This window comes from Beta vulgaris, chromosome 9 (assembly GCF_026745355.1).
Source record: "Beta vulgaris subsp. vulgaris cultivar EL10 chromosome 9, EL10.2, whole genome shotgun sequence".
In the NCBI taxonomy this organism is placed as follows: Eukaryota; Viridiplantae; Streptophyta; class Magnoliopsida; order Caryophyllales; family Amaranthaceae; genus Beta; species Beta vulgaris.
The window spans coordinates 47,619,922-47,632,516 of NC_079210.1; the positions used below are offsets into that span (position 1 = coordinate 47,619,922).

General features: G+C 34.7%; 2 protein-coding genes and 1 long non-coding RNA gene across 4 annotated transcripts; 1 reads left to right on the top strand and 2 right to left on the bottom strand.

The window, feature by feature from the left end:
• The first annotated feature begins 433 nt into the window (after window positions 1–433).
• On the top strand, window positions 434–7,481 carry LOC109135938 (uncharacterized). Of its 2 annotated transcripts, XR_007269637.2 has the most exons (4): window positions 434–594; window positions 1,949–2,266; window positions 2,383–2,964; window positions 7,168–7,481. It is a non-coding gene; the product is annotated as an uncharacterized LOC109135938 (long non-coding RNA). The 2 variants fall into 2 exon arrangements; XR_007269636.2 differs by lacking the exon at window positions 7,168–7,481 and having other exon boundaries at window positions 2,383–3,936.
• LOC104904285 (non-specific lipid-transfer protein) lies at window positions 3,150–4,203 on the bottom strand. The gene is made up of 2 exons (XM_010692492.4): window positions 3,760–4,203; window positions 3,150–3,405 (listed from the first exon to the last, which is right to left on the bottom strand). The coding sequence occupies exons 1-2, from the start codon at window positions 4,104–4,106 to the stop codon at window positions 3,396–3,398; spliced, it is 357 nt and encodes a 118-aa protein (XP_010690794.2). The 5' UTR covers window positions 4,107–4,203; the 3' UTR covers window positions 3,150–3,395.
• On the bottom strand, window positions 7,236–8,713 carry LOC104904284 (non-specific lipid-transfer protein). Its single transcript, XM_010692491.4, has 2 exons — window positions 8,279–8,713; window positions 7,236–7,483 (listed from the first exon to the last, which is right to left on the bottom strand). The coding sequence occupies exons 1-2, from the start codon at window positions 8,623–8,625 to the stop codon at window positions 7,474–7,476; spliced, it is 357 nt and encodes a 118-aa protein (XP_010690793.1). The 5' UTR covers window positions 8,626–8,713; the 3' UTR covers window positions 7,236–7,473.
• Window positions 8,714–12,595: the final 3,882 nt, after the last annotated feature.

Sequence of the window (12,595 nt, forward strand, 5' to 3'; positions counted from 1 at the left end):
ACGAAAACTAACCATATTAAATGAGAACTGATTGTATCATATAGTTTCCGTCTTTATGATGCTAAGTTATTGTAAATCCAGCCCATCTAATATTTTCAGAAAAAAATAAAGAAAAGAGAATGCAAGTATGGAACCTTAACAGTGTGTTTGGTTCATTTTTAGTAAAGGAAAGAAAGGGAAGAGAAAGGAAAAGAAGGAAACAGAAAGGAAAAAACCTTAATTTCCCATGTTTGGTATAAATTTTCTCTTTCCTTCCGAATTTCCCCGCTTTTGGGAGGAAAGGAAAGTGATATTTTATTAAAGACTCTTTCCTTCCAATTCCTCCCATTTCCTTTTACTTAAATTTTTTTTTAATGAACCAAACATTAGAAAGTAATAAATTTCCTTTCCTTCCAAATTCCTTCTACCAAACAAACTGTAATGGAAGCGCGGAACAGGACATTATAAATGGAAGATTGTGGCACTTCAAATTTCAATTTGAGGCGCCACCATTTTTTCCAATCGCACCTCTCAAAGCGCCTCACTCTCTCCTCCCATTTTTGTTCGTCAAGTTTTGCTGTCGTACTAGAATTCGCCATTTTCTCCAACATTAAGGTATTTCTTCACTCCGCCATCTCATCTCCATTGATTTCGTTTGCTTCAATCTTAATTTCTGGCAATTTTTACTCAATTAAGGCTCAAATTTGTTTAATCTTTGATTTGATCTTAAATTGATTACTCGCATAATTTCAATTGAGATGATAATGAAGGCATAATCCGAAGAAAACTGACTTGAACTTAATGATAATAAATAGTTTTTTGTTTGTTATGTTGCTAATTTTGTAAGAGCAAGAGTTTTGTTAATATTGTAGGATGATAATATGAATTTGTGTCTGCGGATGTTGAAATTGCAATAGACGTGTTGTTATGCTGGTATTATAGCATGTAGGATAAAATTGAAAGGCCGGAATTCAAAGCCGTATGATGTGTGTATGTTTTTATGGAGAAATCTGCTCTTAAATGGTTGGCTATGGAGTGATTATGAAGTGTATGTTTTAGAATTTCACAATCATAGGAGTATGTTTCACCAGAGTTTCATTCAATGATTACTTGAAACAATCTCGATAACAATTACTCCCTCCATCCTCAAATAATGAAAACTTAGGGTTAGGCATGCACTTTAATAATTTTTAGCAAGTGTGTAGGTTTTTGGTTGGTAGTTTAGAAGTAAGAATAAGAAATTGATTTAGAGAGAAAATTTCTGTATGTAGTAACAGGACGTTTATCTCTGAATCGTCAAAAAGGAATACAAGCAGTTTATTCGAGTATGGAGGGAGTATATAGAACTTGCTATGATTGTCTCTTTGTTCGTCGTAGCCTAAATAAAGATTTGTTCGAGTTTTGTTAGAGTTGCTTGTGCTGTTAGGCTGAACGTGGTGGACTGGTGGTAGAACATATAAGCCTCTCAAACCTAAAGTGCCTTAGAGAGAGTGAGATCTGATTAAAATACGACTTTCATGACTTCTTGATGTCTTAGGAAATTTGATGAAGGTGTAGAGACATAGAATTTTTGAAATGAACAATCCTGATGGAGAATAAAGCTGAAAATGTATCCTAGATAACTTGGTGAAGATGATTTGGTCAATGAACAAACTTGCAAATGATGTTTTATGATAAAGGATTGTCGTCAGTTTGATGGTGGTGGAGAGACCAGGATTCTTTTATAGAAAGTTCTTTGAGCGAGAACAGAATTGGATACGAATTACATTGAAGTTTTGTGTTCTTTGAACGAGAACACTACATAAATTCTTTATTGTCAGTAACCTGTAAATGGTACTCTTAAATGACATTGAAGCTTTATGTTGAAGGAAAAAGCTGATCTTATCCATTGATAGTTTTTTATGCTCAAGAGATGAAAATAGAATGTAATGAACTTAACCAAATAGCTTTTGCTTTTGCCACATTGAAGGAAGACCTGTAAGGTTGTGACAGTGACACATAAATGTACATACGAATTCCAGAAGCATTGAACTTGGTGGTTTTGCTGAGGCGAAAAAGATGGAGGTATGATTTAGCACCTTAAGAAGGTTGATCAAGATGATATTGTCGTGAAAAAGAGAAGTTTGGAAGAGCTAAGAGCCTAAGAGTGCTTTTTATATGGTACAATGAAATTTATGGAGAATTTTATGTTGCATTGCTTTTCTTCATATTTTCAATGAACACTGGATCAGATGATATCAAGAATAATCACTAACCTAAATGATGAACTAATATGAAAAATAGTCTGGTGAGAACACTGTCCATTCATTTAATAATTCAATTCTATTTGACCATTTACTTTATAGTTCCATTTACATTCTTACCTAGTGCTTACCAGTATCTGTGGTTGAATACTTGTTGTAGGTAACTTACATGCTGTTCAGTTTAATGATCAACTTCTTTGTTTGGAAAAATGTAGATCCTTTAGTGAATTGAATTTGGGGTGGCGTCAAGTGGACTAACAACAAATATTAGGCACTATTCTACAATTTTCCTAGCCTTGGGGTGTAATTTACTTGGAGTTGGACTAAGTACAAAGTTCCTACTGAATCATCAATAAGAATCATCATAGAATGTTGAAATCAATATTCCATTAGTTCCAGTTCAAATTATATCAGGAATTCAGGGACTACAAAGAAGTAATAAGTTTGCTATATACTTATAAGAATAAGGACAATTTTCGGCCTTTGATGTGGGCATCGTTTCTTGTTTCTGGGGTGCAATGAGTGGGAGTTCTGAAGTGTTAGATTCATCATATGCTAGTTGGATCCTGTACCTTATTTCATCTTAGCAGCCCGTCTATTCTTCTGACATTATTCATTTGATATACTCTTGCATTCAAAAAAGCCTCTGACAGAGAATTAGCAGAGCGGCCTCGTCTCTGCTTCCTGTGGGCTTTTTGGCCCTCATGTGTGGATCAACCATTTAACCATTTTCATATTGAAGGTAAGTTTCTTGCTCCTGCTTTTAAAGCGTTAATTAATGTTATTCTTATGATTTATTGATCATGGCAGCTTCAATCCTAACACACCAGAGAAATGTGTATTTCTTTCTTATGAAAATGTCATATAGATACCTGACTGAATTGCAACTTGGCAAGATTGCTAGTTTAGTAAAATCATTTATTGGGATTAAAAAAATAAGATATTTTATTTCAATATTTAATCTTCCTTGCTATCTCTTACATGGAATTGGAGATTATGTAAGTCACTTTAGATGTAAGAAGCACACATGGTATATATGTAATAATAACTTGATAAGCAGAAAGTTCCAGAAAGCATGCACTTCATGGGAATTTACTATAGATTTTGCTTGTATGAAGTCAGAACCCAACTATTCTTTGTTTTGCTAGTGTTCCCCTCCTGGAAACTTCAGGTCTAGTGGATCCTGCAAAATTAGAGAAAGGGGGCAGCAAAGGAAGAAGTTAGATGTAACAAAAGTTGAAAAACTCGACCTTCAATAATTATCAATTATTTTTATGTACTCAAATTATTGTTTCGGATGGTCCAGTACTCTAGGCAGTCATATCACTATTATTTTTTTGAATGGAAAGCCTTATAAGAAAAAGTTTTAGAATAAAACTATAAAAGTAAGAGTTATAAAAATGTACTAAAAAAGTTCAGCAAAATATATGGGTTAGTGATCAGTGTCAGACTGAGTCAGACGGTTTGACAAAAGACCGGGTGAGTTATATTATTAGTCACATATCCGAGTTGGAAGAAAAATAGGAGGGAATTTTACTGAGAGCAGTCTGCCTGGGGGCCAACAGGCCCTGGAATGCTGACCCCACATTTGCCGGGAAGTGCAGCTGAGTACTTGTGGTTGATGCCTGGAATGGCTGAAGCGGCTGATTTCATGCACCTACAAGCAGTTCTTTTGTCCTGGGTTGTGGGAGTCAAGTTTCGGAGGGTCTTAACACCGTTGCAGCAAGCTGCATTTGGTCCCTGACCATTCTCTAGGAATCCAAGGCATGCTGCAAGGCTCTGAGAGACCAGACCACAGTTAATGGCGGCCTCTGCATGTGGTGCGAACACCACTATGCTCAGAATAAATGCGCATAACAGCTTTAGAGTAGGTGCGCTAGCCATGTTGGGATTGCTGCTAATCCGATCACAAACTTTAAGAAAGAGGCCTAGAGAGAAAGAGAGAGAGTTGTAATTAATTTAATTGGTACTAGATGGTTTGGACACCCTCCATTTTTGTCTACTTATAGAGAATATGACTTAAGGGTGTTATGACTCAATGGGGTATAGTTTAGTTCAGGGGATTGCAGTTGAGTCTTTATTGCAGTAGGTCTTGATCAGTTGATTGTGTCTATTATCGGCTTGACATTCTCTGCTGAACTGTTAGCACACTTCAGAAAACGCCTGTTTTGGAATTTGGTCTTTTAGAATTTCTATGCATTTGAGGATTGAGATTAAGGTCTGATGTTAAATTTGCAGAAATTAAAAGTATTTGTGATTGACAGGACCTCTAGCAGGTTAATGATTTTAGGCTTGAGCTGGTTGCACACAATGTTACCTTATTAACTAACCCCCCCCCCCCCCCCCCGAACTGCGATTTGGAAAGGCGAATCGGTACATGCACTGATGCAAGTGGTATTTTTTTGGACTAACTTTAACGCGAATTAGGTAACACTGGTTGAACTACCAAATCATTTATTTAAAAATTTATTACACGAGCACAGATAATCCTTGGCATTGGGTATGACTAGTTTGAAAACGTGCTTAGGAGAGTGGAATATTATAGCTAGGAAGTCACTTAGATAACAGTTTTCCCCCTCTTCAACTATAGTTCTCTGGTAATAGGCCTTCTGCTTCCAAGATAAATTACTACATTAGCTAAAATTAAAGATGCTAATTGTTCCCCTATGCTTATTGTTCCTACAAATCTATGATGCAACAATAGGGATACAACACTCGTGACATTGAATTTTTTGATGTTCAATTGTCTCATATCCTATTTTTTTCAAGTCTATATTTCATACATTGGTCAGATTACCAACCAATTGTCGGTTCTCGAAATCTTGTCAAGCTTCTAGTGGTGAGTGAAGAATGGTCTAGTGATTGATTGAGTGCAGCGATCTATATATTTTACTAATGTAGTGTTTGATGAGTATAGTGATCTATGTAAATCCCTGGACACTAATTATTGGTGTTTTTGGTAGAATTTAACCTAACTATCTGTGTTGCTGCCAACCACCTCTTCTCTTAATTTTCAACATAACACCTATAAGAGCGGCTTTTATTCAATGCTCACATTAAACATTCTTCTAGGAGTACTTTATTGCGTGATGGGATGAAATATTGAAATGCAGGAGTATTAATCTTTACTTAGTCATGATGGATTAGAATAGTATGCTAATTATATTGGGATGTAACGACACTGAGTATATAATATGAGGATGTTTGATGGGGTTGATATATTACCTGTTGTGGACTTGTGGTTAGTAAGTAGCAACCACTTTGTTGTGATCTCTTTAATAACACTTCTCTTACAAGCGTTTGAAACCATTATCAGGAAATTTTGACTGGACTATGGTTTCTAAATTGTTGTACGTCATTCATTTCAAATATGCGGAGTAATTTGTCAGGAGAGATGATAGCTCGTGAAGATGGACAGTACTATACCTACTTACCGGATAGACAATCCACTATTAATAAAGCATTAAAAAATAATTATTATGTTGAGTTGAATTTCAATACCACCACCCCCAACAAGTCTTTATCAAAGTGGGTAGTTTACCCGGTGGGTAGACAAAGTTTTTCCTGTGAAGATCGGTTCCTATCTAAAATATAAAAGAGATAAGAGTTCTAACAAGATCGAGACTGAAAATCCAATGATATGGTCATAAATTAGTGGTTTTATTGTTTCCAGCTGATAGGCTACCAGAACTTTGTTGAATGCTAGACTTTGGAGCATTAAATAGGGTTGGTTATGAATTATATGGTGTGAAAAAATACAGGTATCTAAATGACGGAAAATGTCCCACATACTGTGTTTTCAACATCTAATGTTGTACTCTGGTCTGTTTAGACCATAGGTTTGCGTTAGGCTTAATAGACTAGCTTTTGGAAGATGAGTATGCTAATTTTTGTTTTTATTTTGATTGGGATAAGAAAACTAAGAATTTCCCCTAACGGTTTAGAGAAAGAAGAAGACGAATAGCAAAGTGGAGAAGACTCGTGCCTTCGGTGCACCATGAAATCCGCAGCCTTTTGAAGGGATTTTCCAAAAAAAATCTGAAGGAATTGATCACCAACAAATTATCACCCTTAATCTCATTAATTTTAGATCCTAAGAAAAGATCACTTTAATTCCTTTTTGTAAATCCCCAAGCTTCCGCAACTAGGATGTTGCGAGAGGAAGAAATTGGGTTAGCCCATAAAAGACATACTTTACCCATATGATCTTTGATGGCAATACTTAGAGGTCATTTGGTTGACTTTAAATTCCACTGGAATTTGGATTTCCTATAGTACAAGATAAGATAGTTATTTGGTATGCAGGAAATAGGAAATTAATGGGAAATAGAATTTCCAAGGAAATGGAAATTCCCATGAAGTGTAGGAAATTAATCACCAACCCCCCTTGGGGATTAGAAATTTCTGTGTCAATTACAAATTCCTATGCTCAACCAAACACCAAAAGCCATCTCCTAGAAAATAGACAAAGGAATTTACTTCCCATGAAATAAGACTTCTCATGGGAATTAAGTTCCAACATTAACCAAACAAGCTCTTAATGAAGATTGAGTAATATGACAACGGGGACCACCAAATTTCTGGAGGGGGAGAGAGAGGTTTACTGATTTTGGAGAAATTATTTTCCCCTGAAACCTTTTCTAAATGAGATGTTTTTTAATCGAGTAATTAAGGGGAAAGTCTAAAGGAGAAAGTCATAGTAAAGGGGGAAGAAAAGAACAAATGATTCTGAGTTCTCTAAAGGGAGTTAGGCAAAAAACTATGAAAGGAGGAACCAAGAAAGAGACATGTATGAGTATGCTACTAGTATCTTAAATATTCACCATAATTTACTTATCATGAGTGTAAATTTTTGTATTTTACCAAGAATTTTATTTCATTTTTCTTGTTGAACGTGTTGATCAAAAGTGTCCATGAATTTAATTTGTCTCATACTATCTTACAGTCATACACCTCTCTTCAGCCAAAAAAGAAGTTGGTCATCTTGTCTGATTTTCCAAGGTACGTTAGCCATTGGATTTAAGTACTGATTTATCTTGTTTAAGAAGCACAATAGTCTCATTTATAAGAAGCAAATAGCTTACATAGATAACAATGATAATTTTAAGTAGAATGTTAAGTACAAATATGTATTAGATAGAAAGATTAATTGACTTGTGGAAGTAAGACTCCACCAAGATCTTTATTCTTCGAGATTCTAGCCAATAGGTGGGTACTTCTGGTGTTCTGTTTCGCTGGAAAAGTTATATTTCTAGTTTACCCTGCAACATGAGACATATGGAAGAAGAAATCAGTGCTATACTTCAAGGATACATTCATTGGCATAGTTTAAACTTCAGATCTTGAGATCCCTGAACTAACATAATCTGTGCTATACATCTAGTAGGTGCTAGTTTGTCATGCAAAGTAATGTAAAAAGGATCTAAAGATGGGCATAAAAAGGGTGGACCTCATCTTTCTATATCGTAAATTGTTGTTCATCACTTAAGAGTATGGGGTTTAAGTTGTATTAATTGAAAATCTTCATTTTACCTCAAGCACCCAGTTCGATTCTCGACTCCTGGGAACTTTTGGGCCAAATTCGTAGAAAATTTTGGTAAAATAGCCGAGTTGGGCACATATTGGTATCCAACACGAGTATCCTAATTCTATACTAAGGTGTACCTTATATATTCTTTGTTATAGCTTCACTCTCTCAGCCTAGCAGAAAGTATTAGTTTTTTTTATCTTTGAGAAAGACCTCTAAATTTGGTGGATTTATTTTATTTTGACAATTAAATTTGCTTAGAGATTTTGTCATATCTTTAAAGTAGAAAGCTGCTAACAAGTGCTTGGAATAGCTAGTGAGACAGTTGTTTCATCTCAACTAGAGGTCTTGGTTCGAGACTTTTAAAATGTGCAATGTGTGTTGGGAGAGGTTTGATTTCCTCACAATCAGGACTTGACCCGGCTCGAATGTGGATTATTCGGAGTCTATGACGCTCCAAATTACCGAAAGATTTCACCAAACAAGTAAATTAAAGGAGAGAAAAATTTAATAGAAGTTGGAACCATACTTAGAGCAGTCAGTGTTGGGACTAATGGAATAGGAAATGCTGACACCACATTTATCAGGAAGACCTGCTGCCTTCTTTTCATCAAGACCCTTGATGGAGGCAGCTGCTGATTTCAGACAAGCGCAAGCAGTTTTCTTGTCTGCTGGAGTGGAAGCCAAGTTCTTGAGGGTCGTAACCCCGTCGCAGCAACCCTTCGACGGGCTGTCGCCACCCTTTAAGTAGGTAATACATTGTGCAATATTTTTGGTCACTGTACCACAGCTCATGGCTGCCTCTGCATGTGGTGCTACTACCACCATGCACATAAAAGCTAGACAAACGAACTTGAGAAAAGCGGAGCTAGCCATTGGTTAAGTTTCCGGTATCACCTGTAGAATGTGGAGGTGTCTTAAGGTTTTTTTTCTGGTAGTTGCTGGTGTGATATCTACCTTGTTGCCTGTTGGTGTTATATATAGAGGAGTTTAACATGTAGGTTGATTGGTAACTTTAGCAAAGAATTGGGAAATAGTTGGTAGTTACTTGTTTAGATCTTAGGTCGTCCCCAATTGGCATTTGAACTCAGAGGTTAACCTTAGCCCCTAGACAAACTTGTTTCTTAGCTGTTAGATCATATCTTCATGATACTTTCGTTTCTTTTTAATCCATTCATTTTGTACTTTGCACTAATCATTTAATTTATTTTGATCATCGTTTGTGATAGATATACAGGGAAACCATAGTGGTTTACGCTTGTTATTTCGTCTCCACATATATTTTGAAAATATCAATTTTTGATAATTTTTACTTGTTAATAAATTAAGAAATTAATAGTTAAAGTTTTGCTTTGGCTAGGATGATGGTCAAATTGTGTCGATTATACTTAGAAAGAGTAAGTATATTGCTTGTCAAGAATTAGTTGTCACATACTCACATTATTTTGATCCTTCATATCATATTAAAAGAAATTGACATAATAATTTGACAAATTTAATCCCTCATTTAAGTATTGACATTAACAAAATTTGATTTAAAATAAAATTACCATTGATATATTGGAAAAGTGAATTATTTACGAATAAAGTTGTCATTTCATTTGTTATCAGTTTTTCACTTTGACTTCTGATACTATACATACTACTTTGATAATATGTTCTTTTAGATATAAATATAAACGTAACTATCTTATTAGATTTGTCTCAAATCTCAATGCATATTTTTAATATACTTACATTTTATAATATTTACTAATTATTAACTAAAGATATTTAATATTAAAAGAATACATTGGCACCATAAAAGTACTACTTTTATACTTCCTCCGTTCCAAAATAAGTGAAACACTTCTCTCATTTATGTGAGAGCTTTTTGAGACAAGTGTTTCACTTATTTTGGAACGGAGGAAGTATATGACTACTTGTGAGTTGTATGGTTTTCAAGGCTTGATCCAAAGGGTGGAATACGTGCTACTTATTTGGTATCTTATTTGTGTTACTTGTCGAGCTGGTATAAATAATAAATGTCGTGATCATGTAATTGATAGGCCTACTCATAATTTCTTCTACGTAGTCGACCTATTTGTGAAGACTTTGGTGATATTCTTTGGATTGTAATGAAGCTATTAAGCATACGAAATTTAGACGTGAATGATAAGATAACTCAGTTTTACAAGTCTGAAATAAAATAATGTTATTTTAGATTATAGTTTACAGATTTCTTGAAGAAATAGTGTTGTGCTGTGTACTGTGTACTGTGTGAGGACTTGAGGATGTTGTAGATGGAATTATGGAAAAAAAATGTTGGGTTAGATGTGGTTTAAGTTTTTATTTGCTGTCGGTGTCGTGTACTAATTTGTAAAGGCAACGAGCACTCTACTGTCTCTACCCCATAGTTTTCTGCTTTCCTTTGATTTTTCCGGGGGATCATTTTAGTCTTTACCACCAATTTATTCAAGTGATTTGTCTTTTGAATTTATATGTATACATGTACTTACCTTTCAGGAAATATCTTACATATATCACATGTATTTATCTTTGGATTTTTTGTCCATAACTATCTTATTTATCCTCGTTTTTTGCGAAAAACTACCTTATAAAATTATTTACAAAACTACCTTTGTTATGTTATTATTTGTTGAGCACTTCCTAAAAAATTTTTTCGATGTTTGACTGTAGTTTTCCGGTGAAATCCATGTGTAGATCATGTGACTTGTTATCTTCCATTTTTATTCCCCCTTATATATTATTCTCCCTTCTATATTGTACAAAATTCATGTGCATATCCTTAGTTAGGTAAGGAGATAGAATGTTAGTTTACAAAAAGGAGAGAAAAGTAAAAGGGAGGAATAATAAGGGAATTTTTTTCCTTAAATAATGCAAAAGTGGGTTTTAATTCCCAAAATATGTCCAAAAATAAAAAAATTCCCTGCATACCGTCCACGTAAGACGGCACGCGAGAATTATTTTTTTTTTCTACTTACAACAAAACCGCTACTTGAAGTAGCGGTTTACTGATTTTTTTTTTATAAACCGCTACTTCAAGTAGCGGTTTATTATGATAAACGCTACTCCTACAACGACTTTTTTTTTGTCATTAGCGACGGCTTTTAGCCGTCGGTGATTTCAGCGACTGTTTGTTGTCATTAGCGACGGCTTTTAGCCGTCGTTGATACGTATTTTCTTGTAGTATTATCCCCAACTCCAGAATTTTGCCCAGGTAAACCGTTACTCAGAGTAGCGGTTTATATTTATAATAAACCGCTACTTGAGATAGCGGTTTATGTGTATAAACCGCTACTTAGAGTAGCGGTTTATTATAAATATAAACCGCTACCCTGAGTAGCGGTTTACCTGGGAAAAAACAAAAAAAAAACTAGTTTCTCGCGTGCCGTCCTACGTGGACGGTACGCAGGGAATTTTTTTATTTTTGGGCATATTTTGGGAATTAAAACCTACTTTTGCATTATTCAAGGAAAAAATTCAATAATAAGGAAAATGATAAGTCGCGTGACCTGCAAATGAGTTTTATTCACCGAAAAACCATAGTCAAACGGTCAGAAAAAAATTTAGGTTGTGGTCGACAAACAATAACGTAACAAAGGTAGTTTTGTAAATAAGGTAGTTTGTCCCAAAAAAGAGGGTAAGTAAGGTAGTTATGGACAAAAAAATCCAATATCTTTTTTCCTTAGAGGAGCATGGTATGGCGGTGGTTGGGGTGGCTCGTTGGTGAGGGGGTGGGGATTTAATTAACTAAGGTTAGTTAGGAGTTGATCTAGCCTCAATGACTATTGGAATTGACGGTCGTTAGTCACTAGGGGTATTTTGAATATTTTTTAAAACTTTAGGGGCACCTTGTGTATTTTGGAAACTGTGAGAGTACCCAGTAAATATTCGCAAAACTCAAGGATATTTGTTGAAATATATGTATATTTTAAGTATTTGATATGATGAGAAGAAAAGAATAGAGAGAGCTAAAAAAATATGAGACCAAATAATCAGTGTATTCAAGAACAAGAAACTGCAAGCCCCAAAAAGTAGTAATATTGCAATTTTATCAAACATCTCTAAATAGCGCAAAGATTTATAAGTATTTGTCGAAAAACTATTGCTCTGGGCCGATCTTACAAACGGGCAAATGTAACTATATGAAAGGCCCGTATCCTACTTTATAATTGTACTTGGGCTAAGGCCTCTAGCTTGGAAAGTTAGTGTAAGACGTAAATTCTAAGATATCTTCTTGTATGTAAGGACAATCATTGAATCGTATCATCAACAAAATGTCAAAATCCAAAGAACCAAAGATGCCACTTCTCCTGTACCAGTACAGCCTATGAACATCCTTCATTCATTATGTCACTGATTGTGTTACACATAGAACACTAGGTTCTAGAAATACTCTGTTGGTTTATTGTTTCTAGTAGGGTTGGTTCAGGTCTTGAGAATAGTGGGACCATGTGATCAATCATAAACATTAGTCATTGTATCATTGTATGCAACTAGCAAAAATTTCCATTTTGATAAACATTAGTCATTATATCATTGTATGAAACTAGCAAAAATTTCCATTTTGATAATATTTAGTCATGATATCATGGTATGCAACTAGCAAAATATTTCATTTTAATAAACATAATGATTGTATCTTTGTATGGATAGAATTGTGGGATTAGTATCAATTTTTTTTTTTTTTCAAGATATCAATATATTAGTTTGTTGCTTACTACGAAATTATGGTAGTACTAGTAGCAGTGGCGGATCTAGAAATCATATGTAGTGGGGTCACCCTTAAATAAGTAAATAATAAAATACAAAAAAAATTAACAAAATCCCATAAATATATATG